Source organism: Harpia harpyja, chromosome 16, assembly GCF_026419915.1.
Source record: "Harpia harpyja isolate bHarHar1 chromosome 16, bHarHar1 primary haplotype, whole genome shotgun sequence".
In the NCBI taxonomy this organism is placed as follows: Eukaryota; Metazoa; Chordata; class Aves; order Accipitriformes; family Accipitridae; genus Harpia; species Harpia harpyja.
This window is the reverse complement of record NC_068955.1, coordinates 32336646-32354776: the sequence shown is the minus strand read 5'-3', so window position 1 is coordinate 32354776 and position 18131 is coordinate 32336646. Positions and strand designations below refer to the sequence as shown.

Below are 18131 nucleotides of genomic sequence, written 5' to 3'. Positions count from 1 at the left end.
TGAGGTTTTTTGGAGAAGTGGTGTCCAAGGTGAGGGCATCTTCTGTTCTGGCCAGTCCTCAGCCCTGAACCTGCTCTGAAGCAGCAGGACGTGAAGGGATATCATGGGGCTAAAGTAAGCACCCCTTTCTTTTGGTCTGATAGACTTGAAGGTGGTGAGATAGAGGAAAGAAACGACCAGAGGTGTAAGACATCTTGTTTATAGCAACGAGACTGAGAACAGCAGAAGGAATTCTACATGGGGGGGAGGATTCTTCTGCTTTAAAGTTTAGATGACATAAAGCAAGGAGACATGTAGGTGTTTGGTCTTTTCATAGGTGCCACTGTAATGGCAAGGGATGGCCCTGACGGCCAAGGCAAGAGGGTGCTCACTACCTACAGCACCTACAGAGTATTATCTCCTCTCCCTGCCCTGCCCAGCTCCTCCTGTGTTTGCTTGTATGGTCTCGGCTCTACATCCAAGTTCCTTTCCCTGTTGCCACTGTGCCACCGCGAATTTCCTTTCCTATGGGGTTGTCAAGACTGTGTATACTGAAAACTGCATGTTCATATCAGTTTTGAAAGAAAAATGCACGCTTTTGCTCTGTTTTGTTTTGCAAAATCAACAAGAAAACTAATTCTGCAATTTCTGCAAGTTGAATTGTTCCTTGTTGTTTTATTTAAAAAAAAAGAATTATTTTAAAAATGTACCTGTCATTTACTAAGGAAAAACCAAAATGCATTAATTATCTTAATTTTTTTTAAAAAAAGGTTATTACTAAGAATGCCTGTGTTAAATTTCCCCAGGAAGGGGGAGATGAAACGCTGAATTAAGCCCTGGTGGGCATTATCACTGTTCAGCTTCACAAGTCGGTTTTGGTTTTAGGATCCTTTCGAAGCCTCTGGATGGAGGCTTGGTTCTTGCAAGAGTGATCCAGAGTCCAGCTGACATTTTATGACCCTCTGGTAGGAAGGGCTCTGCCTCCCTTCAGTGACACCGAGGAATCCGAGGGTCCTGCTGAGCTGCCCAAATCATTGTCTGCCACTTTACCTGTCTCCCACAGGCTGAATGCGTTATAGAGAATGACACCTGTCAATCACACTGATGTGCGTGAGTTTGTTCTCTTGGGGCTGACTGCCTGCCTGGATCTTCAGGTTCCCCTTTTCTTGGCTTTCCTGGCCATGTACATGGTGACCCTCTTGGGGAACTTTGGGATAATTATATTAATCAGGACTGATCTTCACCTTCACACCCCCATGTACTACTTCCTCGGCCACTTGGCTTTTGTCGATGTCTGCTATTCCTCCATCATCCTCCCCAAAATGCTGGTGCAGATCTTGACGGAGAAGACGACCATCAGCTTCTCGGGGTGCGCAGCCCAGCTCTGCTGCTTCGTTATTTTTGGGGTCACCGAGTGCCTCTTGCTGGCCGTGATGGCCTACGACAGGTATGTGGCCATCTGCAAGCCCCTCCTGTACCCCGCCATCATGTGCGAAAGGATGTGCCGGAGGCTCATCGCTGGTTCCTACTGCGTTGGCGTCTTGCACGCGGTGACGCACACCACTTTCATCTTCACTTTCTCCTTCTGCCGCTCCAATGTTATCAACCACTACTTCTGCGACATTGCCCCGCTCTTAGCTCTCTCCTGCTCCGACACCCACACCTACGAGGTGGTTGTCCTCGCTCTCGTCAGCCTAAACTGTCTCAGCACCATGACCATCATCTTTATCTCCTACACTTATATCCTCCCCACCATCCTGAGGATCCGCTCTCCGGCGAGCAGGACAAAAGCCTTCTCCACCTGCGCCTCCCACCTGACGGTCGTCACCATGTTCTATGGGGCAATCTTGTTCATGTACCTGCGCCCCAGCTCCACCTATGCGTTGGATGAGAATAAGATGGCCACGCTGTTTTACACCGTCATGACCCCCACGCTGAATCCCTTGGTCTACAGCCTGAGGAACAGTGAGGTGAAGGCTGCCCTGAGAAGAGCGGTTGGGAAAAGGCAGTGAGCGAAGGAAGCTGGTGACCAGGAGAGTATTTCCTTATTGCTGTTATTGAGTGGGACTCAAAATTGCACTGAAGTCTGTACTGAGCAGAATTTCTTTATAATTTATCTCCCTTAATTATAGGGATAAGTCAGGTGACTGCCACTGGCTCGGATTAGACAGGTAACTTCTGCACAGCTGAAGCTGGGTGAGGTGAAGCCCAACCTCATGCAGCATCAATGGTCAATGAGCAGTGAGCAGCTCCTCCACACAGCTCGATCCACCCTGTTCATCTCATTTCTCTGTTCAACGACTGCAAAGAAAGCCTGGATTGCACTGGAGATGGGTTTCCAGGCTGCTAAGGTTCAGAGGAGCACCCAGAAGAAGAGTCAGAAACCCTTTTTCTATGGAGTCTCTCTCTGAAACCCAGTGCCTACAGGCTTGGGTGGGAATGGGATAGACCTGAAGGACTATGGGATATCATATAATCAGTTAATAACTCAATCACACAATTCTTCACTGTAGTTTCTCAAGCCATTACCTGTGGCTTGGCACTCTAATAAAGGCTTTTTCACCAAAAACTTGATTCCTGCAAATGAAGTTGCAGGTTGAGTTCAAGGTGTTTGGTCCTTCCAGATGTCACAGTGAGTGTTGGTGCTATTTTTCCTGGAAACCTCTGGGCATTTTGAGCCTCACCTTTGCTGTTCCTAAAGCTGCTTCTCAGATGGTGTGCAAACATAAATAACTTAGTCACAGATTGGGTCAATAACAACTGTTTCACCGTTCATCGAACCATCGATGCTGCATTTCCCAGCCCTTTAAAGCCTATTAAGAAATAGACTTTCTGTATAATACACCAAGAAGTTACAGAAAGGGGATGGATGCTGATACCCTGAAGGTCTCTGTCATAGTATTACGAAACAAATAACTTCAGGTAAAAAATACAAGTAAACAACTGTAAAGTTGGGATAAAAAATGTTCTTACTCAAGTGAGTTTTCCACCCAGTCGATATTTCCTCACACCCCCCAAGAAACAGGCACGTCTATATGTAATTCACTTTGTTGCAAGACCAATTTCTAAAGCAAATCACTTGGATCACGCACCAGAAATGCCTGTCTGTCTCCTAGCAATGGAAAGCTGTATGCATGTATGCATTTGATGGATATCTAGGACTATTAGGCGAATCCACACAATCTGTCCAATCTTTTGTGAGCTGCTCTACTTGTAAGACCAGTTTTATTTTTTTAAATTTAATTTAAATTTTTTAATTTTGTTTTATTTTTATATTCCTCTATTGTACATATATATATGTATATAGAGATTGTACATATATATATGTTTGACAGAGGAATATAAAAATAATTGCATTTCTCCCAAAGGAAGTTTTCCAAAACACTTCTCAACAAAAGCACCTCAGAAGTCTCAGTGGATTAGAGACAAGAGTTAAAAAGCAATTAAACCAGGCAGGCTGGACAGACCAAACATCTCAGTGTCCTCACAGTCTGTCATGAATTAGTGTGAAGTAAGAAGGAAGACCTCAAGTGGTAAGGAAAAGAGGACATCCAGATTTGTTTTACAGCTGAAACTTTAAGGTGATATATAATTTTAAGGGGGTATATAATATCTTTGCAGAATATAATATATAATTCCTTGCAGGGAGCAAGAAGGAAGGAGAACAGCTTCCTCCTTCAGAGATGAGGTCTGTAAAGAAAAATTTGATTGTTCTCGGTTGTATCTTTAGTAAACAAACCAAGACGAGCTATTCTTTTCATGTGAGAGCAATAGAACAAGACGAGAAGGAAAATCACACAGCACACAAATGTTCTGAAGGTTATGACACCAGTTATAATTTTTTATAATTCTTGAAGGTTATAATACCAGTTACCAGATAAAATACAAGTTATAATATGTCTTTATCTCTGCAATGCATTGAGTAATTTTGTGATTCTACAGGTTTTTCTGCAGTGTTTTAAACCCCTATAGCTGTGTCAATAAATGCTTGAGTTTGCTGACACACAGCTAAATCCCATGCACTTCTCCTACCTTGCTACATAGTTGATTTGATTTTTTCCATTATGAATATAAGCCAGGCTCATTGATGCCAGTTTTACAACAATTTACCTGCTGATTTTCCTGATGGGAAAGCTGTACTCATCCCACTAAAGAGATTTAGTTACAGTGGCAGAAACCCTATGAGCAGCACAATATTTTCCATGATCTTAGACTAAAAGTGGGCCGGTTTACCCAACAATTTTCTTGGCTCTTTTCTTGGTTTGTTTTAAATACATATTTATGTTACAGTGGCTGCTTCTGGACCACTGTGGAGGGCTCCTCCGTATTTCTCATGGATATCTGTGATAAAAAGTCAGGATGCATTGGGGTATTTTCATATATTTAAAACTCCTAAGTATGAATTTTAGAATGAGGAGGCGTAGAGAAAGATGTTGTAAAGGCAAAGATTTTTTGTGCCATCTTTTTTTTTAATGGTTTCTTTTCTCCCAAATGATGGCACAGCACCATTTCCATACACTCCGTAAAAGTGTAACCCCAAATTAGCAAAATAAATGAAAAGTTATGAAAGAATAAGGGGGATTTTCATCTTTTCTCTCTGCAAGCAAAATAATCTTTAAAAAAAACTCCACTGGGAAGGCTTCCTAAAATTTGAAAGGTTATAATCTAGCTCAAATTCTCTGAAAAGTCTATTTTCATTATCGATATAACTAATATGTTACAGGAATCACTGAACCCTTTCTTTAACTCTTTTTTCTTAGAGCTTGGGAGGGTTACACTGAAATGTGATATATAGTATGAGTGCAGCAGAGATAAAAATATGTATGTATCAAAATGAATGAAAAATTGAATACTTGACAGAGTAACTGACACCAAAATAACATTTCCACTGTCTTGCCAAATTGTTTTTTGATGAATGTTGATTCAAAATTAAACCAGTCTCTGATAATGAGAGGGTTAGTCAGTACAGGCACTGGGGATTGTTGGTCTTTTCAGGTGCTCAGTCTCTCCATTAATTTATTATTGTTACCATGGCTCTATGAACATAACTTACAGTGCTTTTGGAGAAGATGACAGAGGAAAATCAAACCGAGCAAGTTACAGAGTTGACTCTCGTGGGACTGACAGACAACCCACGACTACAAGCGCCTTTGTTTGTGCTGTTCCTCCTCATTTACTTCATCACGCTGGCAGGGAACCTGGGCATGGTTGTGCTGATCAGGAGCAGCAGTCAACTTCAATCACCCATGTACTTTTTCCTTAGCCATTTATCTCTCCTAGATGCTTGCTACTCATCGGTGGTGGCACCGAGGACATTAATGAACCTTCTGATTGAGAAGAAAACAATCTCTCTAGCCAGCTGTGCCACCCAGCTTTTTTTTTTCATAGCTTTTGGGGCCACGGAGTGCTTCCTTCTGGCTGCGATGGCATACGACCGCTACACGGCCATCTGCAACCCTTTGCTTTACCCATTGGTCATGTCTCACAGGGTGTGCGTCCTGCTGGTGGCTGGTTCGTACGTCCTTGGCCTGCTGCACTCTTTGGTGCACACGGACTTCACCTTCAGCCTGCCCTTCTGCCAGCCAGCCGAGATCGACCATTTCTACTGCTCCATCATGGCAGTTCTAGCGCTGTCCTGCTCCGACACCCGCGTCAACAGGCATCTGATCTTCGGCCTTGGGGGACTGGTGGAGATGGTGACCATCTTGGCTGTCCTGGTCTCCTACGCCTTCATCCTCTCTGCCGTCTCAAAGATCAGCTCTGCTAAGGGCCGGCACAAAGCCTTCTCCACTTGCACCTCTCACCTGGCTGGAGTCACCGTCTTCCACGGGTCTATCCTCGCCCTGAACTTCCGACCAAGGTCCAGCGACACCCTGAGCACGGACAAGACCTTTTCTGTGTTTTACTCACTGGTGGTGCCCATGCTGAACCCCCTGATCTACAGCCTCAGGAACAAGGAGGTGAAGAACGCCCTGAGGGATTTTGCCATGTGGAAGTAGCTTTGGCACGATATTTATCTGCTGGTTTTTTGGTAGAGGATGCCATAGTTTCACTTAATGACAAGGATTTTTGTTTCCCCACCCTATTACTTAGGCTTCCAGATTTGGTTTGGAAACATTTCCAAGTCTTGCTTGCTTTCTACTACTGGCTTGTGCCCATCATCATATACCACAGACAGTCTGATTCATCTTCTGTATTTTATTGCATGTAGCTTTTTTTTCTTCCTTCTTGGTCTTTTCAGATGTACATTGGACATTAGCTCCAGGCTCCTTGATAGATAGCCCTGTCAAAACGCTCTTCCACAGCCATAGCATCTCCCAGTTTATAGCTTAAAACCTGCCTTATGACCTTTTTTTATTTTCAGGCCCCTGCTCCCTTATCGTTAAAGGGCAATGAATCTTTCCTGTACAAGCACAAGAAATTTAATGAAAGTAATTAATGAATTACTTTTTTTTTTTTACAGGAAAAAACGGCATTTATCTCATCTATGTTAGGCACTGCTCTGAGATATCTGTCCTATCTATTATCTAAAGGATAAAGCTAGATAAGGTATCTAAAGCTAAAGATTTGGTAACTAATTTTTAGATAGATAAGGCAGGGTTATATGAATATAGTCTTAAATGCTGAGGTCAGTACGGGCCAGGTTTTGAATGATCTACAGAGCACCCCATTTTCTCTTTCCAGAATGTTCAGGCTGATCTAACTGCACCTGAAGCACAGGACAAAGAGGCACATTTCCAGCTCTTCCTGCCAAAAAGTGGCTTGCTTTTTGAGGTCTCAGAACCACTTACAGAGAGGACCTCTATCATGTCATTTCACAGGGGCAGTTTGTGTCTACAGCCACAGGTTTCTACATTTTGTAGATACCTTCTCTGCAAAGATCGAAGCAAAATAATACACTGATGCTCTTAGTAGAAAAAGTATTTCCAAAAAACCAAGCCTGTTTCTCACGTTGCAGGAGTTCACAATTCTGCCTCCCCTGCACTTTAGATGGAAGTTCTTGGAAGTTCACTGAGTTGGATTCACCACACATAAGACTATGGCAATCCAGACCTCTTTTAGAAGTGCAACACCAAGTCTGGGTAAACTTTTAAGCATTTTAGTTGTCTCTGCTTTGGGAACTTAATTAAAACCAAGAGGAAATAAGGACACCCAGAGTGGGGTAATTCATGAAGCAGCAATGAGCCCTACATACTACATTTCTCATCTAGGCTCCCTTTCCCACAAAAGGTTGGACACGATGATCTTTCGAGGTCCAACTTAGGCTTTCTGTGGTTCTGTGATTCTATATGTAACATATAAGCAAAAATATCCAACAAAATAGAAGGAAGAAAACAAGGCGTGGTGAAGATTTTAAAAGAAAGAAACTATCTGATATGAAAAGTCTCTGCCTTGCCAAGCTCTTTAGCATTTAACTACATTGATTCCAGCTCCTTCATTCGACTGCAGGTGGAAGCCACTTTTCCCCCAGGCCTAAGACAACGTCTCCTCTCCCGCTGCTGTTTGCCAGAGGACACAAAAGAGACTGTTCACCATCCATCTACTTTCCAAATATAAGTTAATTCCCATGCTACTCACAACAGCTAAGGGAAAGATATTTTTTTGCTGCAGTGTTTCCCTGCTGCAGACAAGGCGTGCGGGTCTATAGCTCTGTGGAGTCAGAACTCATCGCATCACCCGAAGGTGTCCGAGCGGCATCAACAGACAAGGGGCAACCAAACTCAAGTGTGTGAGAAGGAGGAAGACCCTGTGCTGAACTTATCCAGCCAGCCTGAATTTTGCTGAATTTTGTAAGGAGGTTGCAGAATTGCACCCAATCACAAATGCTTATGAGTGTGCACCCAAGAAACAGCAAATGTCCTTTGGAATTAATTAGGCTGAGCAGAAATTAGGATGCTTTTTCTCTTATGTGCCTGCCAGGTAAAGATGAAGGATTGCTGGCCCCTCCCCAGTGTTGTGGCCATTCCTGTACTGTGCTTTATGTCCCCCCTTCTTTAATGAGCCATAATTTGCAGAACTGCTGGGTTTTGGCTTTTTTCAGACCCAGACAGCTATCAGCTACCCATAGATTATGTGTTCAGGATTGTCTTTCAACTATGGAAACTAGACACACGCTTAATTTTTAAATGAAACACACCATTTGGTTTTTGTAGCGTGCTTTAGCATGAGCTGGGCATTTGGATGCGGGACACTGATGCCAATCTCCAGGTGTAATTCCATTTGCCTCACCAGTTAAATAAACGGCACTTGCGATGAATGTAAAACACCACTCAAAATGAATGGGAGGCCCCCTTGGTGCTATCACTGTGCAGAAATTGCCCTTAACACTGGGCAGTCTCAGCACAGTTCATCGTCCTGTATTTTTAATTATGTTGCCTACACTTTCTTCCTTTGAGTGAAGATGTATGCTGAAGTGTGCAGCCTGGGGAGGGATTCCCCTTGATATTCAAAGGTATAGCTTGAGATCCTGACTCCCACCAGCTTTTTCACTTTTTAAGTCAGAAACAAATGCGCTGCATCTTTTCAAGCCTTTTATCTTACTTTTTTCCAGCAAGCAAATTTTAAAATACACTTATTCTTCCAAAATGTTCCCTCCCACCCCAGCAGCTTATATCTAATAAATAACTTGCAGGTAACAGTGAGGAATTTTATTGGACTTTACAGATAAGGTCAATAATCTTGCAAGAAAATTACATATTTATCAGTGAAAAAAAAGTTATAAATCAATAAAACTATGATTTGTGCTTCCTGTGAGAAAAAGAGGCCTGGAATAATTTGGGGTAATCTCTTCCTACAGGCTGGTGACTGCAAAGTGAAATAAAGTTTGAGGCTCCCACTCCTCCTGGTTTCCTTCCAAGGAAGATGTGATTGTGGGGTGTATTTCTCAAGGCTAAGTACTGTAATTCACTTTTGTGCAGAAATTGTGGAAGAACCTACATAAAATTGTGAGGATTAGGGAAAAAAATCCGATTGTTTTAATGCATCACAGGCTTTCTCACTTAAGATAAACTGTTCACTTCCTAGCTGATACAACTCTTTGATGTTGACAGTGGTTTAACATCCTTCTCCTGCACTTCACCAGAGCACCCTTCACCTCCTTGTTCCTCAGGCTGTAGATGAATGGGTTGAGCATGGGGGTGACCACGGTGTAGAAGATGGAGGCCACCTTATCCAGGCTGCTGTGGCTAGACATGGGTTGTAGGTACATGAAGAATATTGTCCCGTAGAATAAGGAAACAGCCATCAAGTGGGAGGCGCAGGTGTTGAAGGCTCTGGATCTGCTCCGTGCTGAGCGCATCCTCAGGATGGTGCGGAGGATACAGATGTAGGAGAGCAAAATGATCGTGCTCGTGCCCATCACATTTATGGCGACAAAGGCAAAGATGACCATCTCACTGCCGTGGGTGTCGGAGCATGTGAGCTTCAGCACGGGGCTGATGTCGCAGAAGAAGTGGTCGATCTGGTTGGGGCCGCAGAAGGAACCCCCAAAGGTGCAGCCTGTGTAGATGATGGCACTGAGGAAGGCGATGATGTAGGACGATGCTACCAGCCGCCGGCAGACGTGGCTGGAGATGACCATCACGTAAAGCAGGGGGTTGCAGATAGCAACATGCCGGTCATAGGCCATCACGGCCAGGAGGTGACACTCGGCAGTCGCAAAGAAAGCAAAGCCGTGGAACTGCGTCATGCAGCCAGCGAAAGAAATGGTTTTATTCTCCGATAACAGGTCTGCTAGCATTTTGGGGGAGATGACTGTGGAATAGCAGACATCAGCGAATGAAAAATGGGTGAGGAAGAAGTACATGGGGGTGTGCAGGCTGGGAACCACCCAAACCAAGACCATAATCCCAATGTTCCCCACCAAAGTGACAATGTAAATCAATAGAAACAACCCAAAAAGAGGGGCCTGCATGTGTGGACTGTCTGTAATTCCCAAAAGGACGAATTTAGTCTGTGTGTGATTTCCTCCCATGACCAGATGTTACCTGCTGAGGCAAAAGTAAGAAAAATATCAAAATGATAAAAAATAGAGTTTCACTTTTGGACCGTATTTCACTCTAATCAATCACCAGTTTAACTGCCACATTTTGGTATATTCTGCTATATTTTCTAAACCCAAATTGTATATGTTTTTTCTTTTTCAGTTGAGGTACTTAGAAAAGAACAGGGAGTGAGTTGAAGCAACACGAATGGCAATTTTGTTTATCTATGCTTGGATACTTGAAACTATGGATGTATTCTAGCACCTGTGTTTTCAGATTTAAGAAAAGAATCAGATCTTTATTCACTTTCAGTTTGAAAGCAATGTCAGAAGACACCTCAGAGGAACCTTATAGGACTGCATGTAAACCTGGAGCAATGGAAAGCCACAGTCCCAGTGAAATCATAGATTACACAACATTAATGACCTCCAGACATTTTGCCTTGGCTTTTAATTATTATTGCAGTCTTCAAATCACATTTATCATACCATTATATATCATTCGCAATGGATAAAATTCACATTGGTAAATTAATGATTTATACCTTTATGAGCGCCAGCACGCTGAAGCATCCTGAAGCTATGGCCATTAAGTTAAGAGGCTTACTTGAAAACTGAGTTAATTTTAAAACATGCTGATTCCAAAGGCTGTTTTGTTAATGACTATATTCTGCTGACAATTTGAAATGTTGCATTTCTTTGTAACACAATAAGACTCATCCTTATTTAACACTTGCATAAATCAGTTTATCCTCCTTTAGCTGCCTAAGTAAAAGAAAAACAATTTGCACAAGCCATTACTCCCTCTTATTATAAAGAAAACCTACTTTGGTGAGGCTGTTTTCCAAGAGATCCCAAAAAAAGAGGACATGAGGACATGAAGAAGAAAACCCACTGCCCAAATGCAGACGAGGCTCTGCTTTGTTTTGGTCTTACAGTTCCTCCTGTGCCTTTGCTGCTATCGAGTGAGGGGAGCCAAGGGTTTATCCCAAATGCAGCAGAGGACATCGGTGCATCCGCATAACCTCTATTAACCGCCTGATGTGAAGAGACATATGTTCCTTCCCCGACTCCAATAGCTGAGCTTGTGGGTGACGGGGCTGTAAATACATTCCCTCATGCTTTCCTGGGAGAAAGCCCCTAGAGCTCCTCACAGCAGGGTTTACCAGAGGGGAAAAAAAAAGAAAAGAAAAAAAAACCAGGTGAAATGCAATTCTGAAAGCCATTGGGCTGCTTTGGGTATCTGAAAGACATCACATGGATGAGCCATCACTGAGCACAGATACACAGCGGCAGTGATGACCATCTCGTATGATGCTTCTGAGATACTTGTGGACCATGCAAAGATTTTGATCTAGACCTTGCTGACAGAATGAAAATGGGTTTAGAGACATTTCAGATCTTTCAGAGGATCCCCAAATGGTTCATAAAGCACAACTGACTCCGTCTCTGGAGCTGCTGATGTCCCTCTGTGGACACTAGACAGCCCAGTTTTCCAGCAAGGGTGGGATTATCCACGTTTAGGTACCTATGGCCCAGATGTCCACACCTGAGCTGGTGACTCCCGGCTCCCACTATATTCAATGGTGAGAAATGGGCATTTTCAAGCAGTGATTAATTGTTCCAGAGTGAACTAATAGGCCTTAATCACCCTGACCGGTCTCACCTGGAGCCTCCATCCCCATCCTCTGCCCATTTGCCCATGAGCTCTATTTAAGCTCAGCCTAGGGAGCCTGCTTCTCTCTTGAGTTATGCTGCAGGAGTACTGGTTTCCAGTTTAGGAATAGGTATGCACACCTATGGATTCCTTTGATCTGCACCTAGGCTTGATCATGGACCTTGGACCTGCCTCATCATCACCAACTTGCCTGATGGTCTGGAGTCTTGGCTGAATTTGGACCAGGTCTCTGGGTCTGCCCTACTTGCCTTGCTCAGGTACTGTGAGATGGTCCCCTGCACACTGTGATGTCCCCCTTGGCTCTATTTAAAGAGATTAAAGAGGACAAACCCCTGCGGCACTCCCCAGCCTCCAGGCAGAGTACAACCCATCACCCTCTGCACCCAACAGCCCAGCCAGTGCTCGCTCCTCTGGCAGTCCCTCCCCATCCAGACCATGTCCCTGCATGGGTACCATGGGAGATAGTATTCTCAGGGAAATAGAATAATAAACTTAATGTTATATTCAAGTGTTATTCTCTGTTCCTTAGTACCTCCTTCATTTCCTAATTTGATATTAGAATTATGGTCTTCAGTAGGTTGGCAACATTTCATCTTGGAAATGGGTAGAGTATTCTTTGCGATTTTCAAGGCTTAGTAAAGACTGGTAAATCTTTCCAGCTTGAGTGTTTCCATAGCTACAAGATGCTGAGGTGTCGTCTCTAAGAGATGCTGTTTCTCAATAACCTCACAGCAGTTTCTGATCTTGACATATTCTGGCTCCCAGAAGACAGCCCATCTCAAGGGTTGAGGAAGTAATAGCTCCAGGCACCTAGCTCTTGAAATCACTAAGGGAACTTTCCAATTATATCTGAAGGGGAGAAAAAACAAGAGTGATTGGCATGGGGTGATGTGCCCAGTGAGACTGTTGGCAGCTTACCCCAACCATCTAAGCTGGAAAGCAATAAATAGTGAAGACAGGAGCCTCTGGGAGACACAGCCATACATGGACATCCAACACCATGTAGAATTAAAGAGAAGAAAAGGAGGCTTGCAATAAACTTCCTACCCTGAAAGTTTGATTTATGAAGCAAGCTAGAAGGTGGAAAAATAAGTTTTTTCTTAAGTCAGTGATGATTCTGTGCAATGCAGACAGGTAAGAAAGAACTGATTAGAGGCAATGCCAAAGAAATGCAGCAGTGATTGTCGCAAGAGCAAAAATTGCCATTTCTCTTTGAAAACATATCCTTGCCTACTGGTAAGAGTTATACTGGGACAAATATATACATGTACAGAAGAAATCTTTAGTATGTCTTATGCGTTTACCCTCATCCCAGACACAATCCTTCTTGGGGACATATTAATTATTTTATCCTATTTATGAGATAAGCGCACACACTTTCAAGTTAACTTAATAGGATATTGTCTAATTTTCTGTATTGTTACTTTTCTAGTTTTCCTCAGAAATAAAAAGGTGCAGATTCTGTCTGTCTTTTGAATGATCTCCTTGGAGAAACTAACAACAGAGGCAGGCACAAAAGTAGTTCAGACTGAAAAAGGCTGGATCTTCTACAGGAAAGCAGAAGAGGTGGCATCTCAGGTACTGTTGGGCGGATAGCAGTGGAATTGGTGGCAAGCAAGAACCCAGGGCAGTGAGAGTCTTCAGGGTCAAGTGGAGGATTGGACTAGGGAATAAAAAAGAAATTGAAGTCTACTCCAGCCTGGTATGAGGGCAGACTGAGGCTTTCTTATAGAGAAAGGGGAGTTACACTGAAACTGCTCTCAAATACCTGAGACACATATAGTTATGTTACAACTTTTTTCTAAAAGGGAAGTTTTACTTTCTAACCTTAATTTGGCATGTTAATCAGTTGCTTGAAAGTACTGGTTGCTTAAAGTGTAAGTTAAATGATAGAAATAAAGGGAAGAGCACAATTTTTAGCAAGTCACCAGCTAAGCTGGAAGATATTGGAAAAGGAAAGATATATGTGTGTGCCCTTCTGTCTATGTATTTATTCTCATGAGATGAAAGCTGTTACTGAAATGCAGTTTATTCCCCAAAGTAGCCACTAACTTTGTTAGCAATCACTTATTTAAAAAAAAAAAACCCACCCACATTTTCTGAGCACTTAGAATAAGAAGTCCTGAGTGACAAATTCAAACCCTGAGCTACCTGGGATAATAAAGAGTCTCTGGGACATCATCAACCTGAAAAGCAGAGTGAACGCTAATATTCCTCTAGCTTGTGTATTATCAGAACAAACATTAATGAATATGAGCTGCTCTTCCCTTAATGTGGCGAAAACTGCAGACAGATGGAAACAATGCACGTAGTGAAGACCACAGCGATGTCCAAGGGAAAACTTGCTTTGTTGGTTTCATGCTTCTTTCCTTGAAATCAGTACATGAGGTAGAAGATACTTTCAAAGCTTGGTTTAAGAGCTTGAATGGCAAATGTAGTCGGAGATGTGGGTCCCTACATGGCCAGGTGGTTGTGGACCAACTAAGCATCCTGCCAGGGTGTCTGTCAGTGTTTCATTAGAAAACATCTTCATTATCTACAGAGCACAGGTTTAAAAATCACTAATAATTAAGCAAGGGATTAAGTCATCATAACTAATCTCATGGAAATCACCTCCCTGCCTGAGAGCTGGGAGTTTCTTGCAGTGATGGCTTGGGAAAACTGGACTACGGTGACAGAATTTGTTTTCAAGGGGTTCACGGATCGCCTTGACCTCCAAGTTACCCTCTTTGTGGTTTTCCTGCTCATCTATGTCATCACTGTGGTGGGAAACCTTGGCATCATTGCTGTAGTCTGGCTCAATTCCCAGCTTCAGACCCCCATGTACTTCTTTCTCAGCAACTTGTCCTTCTTGGATCTGTGCTACTCCTCAGCTGTGACACCCAAAACGCTGCTGAACCTCTCATCAGAAAGGAAGACTATTTCTTTTGCTGGCTGCTTCACACAGCTGTATTTCTACGCCGCTTTTGTAACTGTGGAGTGTTACCTCCTGGCCGTCATGGCATACGATCGTTACGTTGCCATCTGCAACCCGCTGTGTTACCCCATCGTCATGTCCCAGAAGGTCTGTGTTTCTCTCTTGGCTGGGTCCTATGTGGTTGGGTTTTTTAATTCGGTGGTGCTCACGGGGTTTGCACTGCAGGTGTCCTTCTGCGGCCCCAACGTCATTGACCACTTCTTCTGCGACGGGCCACCGCTGTCAAAACTGGCCTGCTCTGATATTTGCCTCAACCAAATGCTGCTACTTGCTTTTGGGGCTTCAATGGGGTCACCACCATATCAGTCATCCTCATCTCCTATGGCTGCATCCTAGTGACCATCCTGAGGATGGGCTCTGCACCGGGTAAGCGCAAAGCTTTCTGTACCTGTGCATCCCACCTGGTGGTGGTCATCATCTTCTACGGGACCCTTGTCTTCATGTACCTGCGCCCCACCTCCAGCTACTCCCTGGGCAGGGACAAAATCGTTTCTGTCTTTTATGCAGTGGTGACGCCTGTGTTGAACCCCTTCATCTACAGCCTGAGGAACCAGGAGGTGAAGCATGCTCTAAAGGGAGCAGTGAGGAAAATAATTATTTCCCTGCTGAAGCGGTAAATAGTTTGACATTTAGGCAGTGATGGGAATGAGTTCTGTGTTTTGGGGTCTTTTTGGAACTGGAGAGCAGCTGTGATAATTCTTCTATATATTATTGTCCATTTTGTAGGCTGCCTCTATTGATGTGGGATTAATTTGCTATACATTCACCTCTAGGTAGTGCATTTCCTAACAGGAGAAATACATACTCATTGAAGAACCACCAAAGGTCCATTTGTGAGGAAACATGCTAAAATGTCCAGATGGTTTCTGAATATTTGGAGGCAAGTACGTGCTGGGTTTTCTCATGGACCTGCCATTCCTTAGGCAACCCCAAGTCACCTCTTTCTTGAAGGGAAATACAATGACAAGGCTCAGCCCTGTAAAGGTAACACATTTGTAAGATTTCTGCTGAGAATTTGGACCACTTTCTTCTCAGCTGTCTTTGGCCTGAGCCTCCTTGTGGTCACCCTGTCCCACAGTTTGGATGTCATTCATCAGCACAGTGGACTACATCCCTACCAAGTGCTGTATCTCCTCCAGCCATGAGATGGGATCTCCAGATTTAAGGTGAACTTCAGTGCTTCCAGGTAATCCCCATGACAGAAGGGAGCATGCAGGAGAACACACGGAGCAGACCAAGGGGGCTTGAATGGGAGACGAGGATATGTTTTCCTAAAGCTGCAGGAAATGGGGAAAATTGAGAGGAACTTCTCTGAATCCTCTTCTTGCACAATGACCCATCAAAGTATGTTCAAAAGTATCTTAAAAATTTTCTGCTGCACTTTAATCCTTCAAAATGCATTTTATAGTGAATAAATACTTCAAATGATTTTGTTAATACACAACTAAGTATTGGACAATGACAGTTCCTAAAGGTACTGTTTAGTGGAATTTTTCAGTACCTATATTCAAACTTAAGGATCTACAGTAAAGCCATGGTGCATTAGTTGCAATAAACCTAATATTTCCAATCTTTTCTCTAATTTTCTCTAAGTATGTCATTATCTGTATCTGAAAGACCATTAGCTATGGGATTTAACTGGCCACACTCAAAGTTTAATGGGTAGACATTAAATCTGATCTTAGTCTCCCTCCGTAGCAGGAACAAAAGACCATGATTCTTGTTAAAATAGACATGGGAAATGGCTTGGGTGAACTGTGTTGCATAAAGACCTAATGCTGCATATAGGAAATGTAGCATGACTCTGACATATTTAACTTCAAGACATCTGAATTTATGGTGGCTGAAACCCACCCAGCCTATGGATCATGTCACTTCCATATGTCAGATTTCAGTTTATATACTATTTTCCTGTTTGGTTTTTTTTTATTTGCAACTGCTCCTTTCCCTTTCTACCTCCATTATAAGAGCAAAATTAATAGGCCAAAAATACCCTTAGATGCGGCAATACACAACGCAGCTGCATAGCTGATAAAAGAGATGAAGAATCTAGTGATAAACATTTCAAGGGTTTATACCTACTTACCTGATAACTATTTGTGTAACTGCTTTCTATGAATTGTTTTCCCTTCTTTGTCATTCTTTTGTAAAAAGTAAAAGAAGTTTCTTTTGGAAACAACTGGAATGCATGTTTTTATTTACCTTTTCAAGAAATAGGGGGTGTTTTGAGTTGTACCTGGAAGTTTAGTCATAAAGTGGGAACAAACGTGAATCAGTGGTGAAAGTGTTGGCACAGAAACTCCCCAAATATAAACCCTGCTGTTAAAATATTGCCATTTGTAGAGCTACACCCAACCAAAACACCCGTCTGGGGTCAGCACAGCTGTCTGCATTGCTCTTCTCTGTCAATATTTGGGTTTGCTGGTGCAGGTACTGGTCTGTTGCTGGTTGTGCTGGCTCTGGTGCCATTGAAGGTGTCCTGCTGGGCTCCAGCTGCTCTTCCAGAAGGTCATGGGTTCCTGTATCTGCCAGAGCCATCCCTTTAGCCAACTGAATCACACCGCTGGAGTTCAGAGACTGGAAGAGAAGCTGGGACACCTATAGCTCATGTGTAGGTCCATAGGTCGTGCGGACCTGGAGCAAGGTGAGCCCAAACCCATCCCATGTGTCCATCTCTCAGCCAGTCCTCTAGGCTCTCAGTAATGCTGATGGAGAACTTGTCTGTTCATGTGACCATCCGTGGGTCTCCTTTGGACATGGCAAATCCTCCTCCGGGCTCCGCTGAATCTCTTGATCCATCTGATCCCACCTGAGATATCATAGGATATATAGACACACATATGGCACAAGATGTAGGGAGACTTGTGCCCTTTAGGGGAGCAGGAGAGATGTACGGTGGGTCTCAGATAGTCCTAGACACCCATGTCTGAACAGCTGAACCACCACCTTCATTTCTACTGACTGCAAATAGAGCCTAGGCTGTTGGCTTATATGTCTATGCTTAATGTTGTTGACAACTGATAGATGAATAAATCCCACCTATGGATCAAATATCATCCAAATATGAACTGCTGTTTATATGGTGACTCTATCCATGCTGTCAGTTTAATCTAAAAGCATGGGCTTCTATTATTTAAAGGGAAAAATCAGCTATACTGAAAGAAATAGTGTAAGTTTTAAACCTTGAAATTGTTCCAGACACTGAAAGAAGCTGGTATCTATGGAGTGTGTCGAGCAGAGATGAATTACACTGAAATTACCATTAATATGCTATCAGTTTTCTGCTAGCAAAAAAAAAAAAAGTTAGCAGAAAGAACTGGATTAGCACCATCTCTTTTCAAAATAGGCTGTGATGAGATGGTTTTGATCTTGCAATAGAGGTGGAGCAGCAGAATGACCTGGTTCTCTGCAAAAGGGAGGAAAAAAATGGGTAGCTGAGGTATTCCTGGAAATATCTGGAGTGTAGTAAAAAGATTTAATGGACTGCCTATCAATCATGTTCTGACAGGTGGGTC

The 18131-nt window shown here is 43.1% G+C and overlaps 3 protein-coding genes and 1 pseudogene across 4 annotated transcripts; 3 read left to right on the top strand and 1 right to left on the bottom strand.

Annotated features, from left to right (window-relative positions):
- The first annotated feature begins 1061 nt into the window (after nucleotides 1–1061).
- LOC128153111 (olfactory receptor 1044-like) lies at nucleotides 1062–2091 on the top strand. Of its 2 annotated transcripts, XM_052812011.1 has the most exons (2): nucleotides 1062–1970; nucleotides 2065–2091. In XM_052812011.1, the coding sequence occupies exons 1-2, from the start codon at nucleotides 1062–1064 to the stop codon at nucleotides 2089–2091; spliced, it is 936 nt and encodes a 311-aa protein (XP_052667971.1). The 2 variants fall into 2 exon arrangements, with proteins under 2 accessions (XP_052667971.1, XP_052667970.1); XM_052812010.1 differs by lacking the exon at nucleotides 2065–2091 and having other exon boundaries at nucleotides 1062–1991.
- A 2050-nt stretch (nucleotides 2092–4141) lies between these two features.
- Nucleotides 4142–9952, bottom strand: LOC128152428 (olfactory receptor 1020-like). The gene is made up of 2 exons (XM_052810646.1): nucleotides 9059–9952; nucleotides 4142–4192 (listed from the first exon to the last, which is right to left on the bottom strand). Exons 1-2 carry the CDS (start codon nucleotides 9950–9952, stop codon nucleotides 4142–4144), a joined length of 945 nt encoding a protein of 314 aa, XP_052666606.1.
- LOC128153132 (olfactory receptor 1102-like) lies at nucleotides 5034–5978 on the top strand. Its single transcript, XM_052812045.1, has one exon. The coding sequence runs from the start codon at nucleotides 5049–5051 to the stop codon at nucleotides 5976–5978; it is 930 nt and encodes a 309-aa protein (XP_052668005.1). The 5' UTR covers nucleotides 5034–5048.
- A 1841-nt stretch (nucleotides 9953–11793) lies between the features above and the next one.
- On the top strand, nucleotides 11794–17429 carry LOC128152427 (olfactory receptor 1020-like; annotated as a pseudogene).
- The last annotated feature ends 702 nt before the right edge of the window (nucleotides 17430–18131 follow it).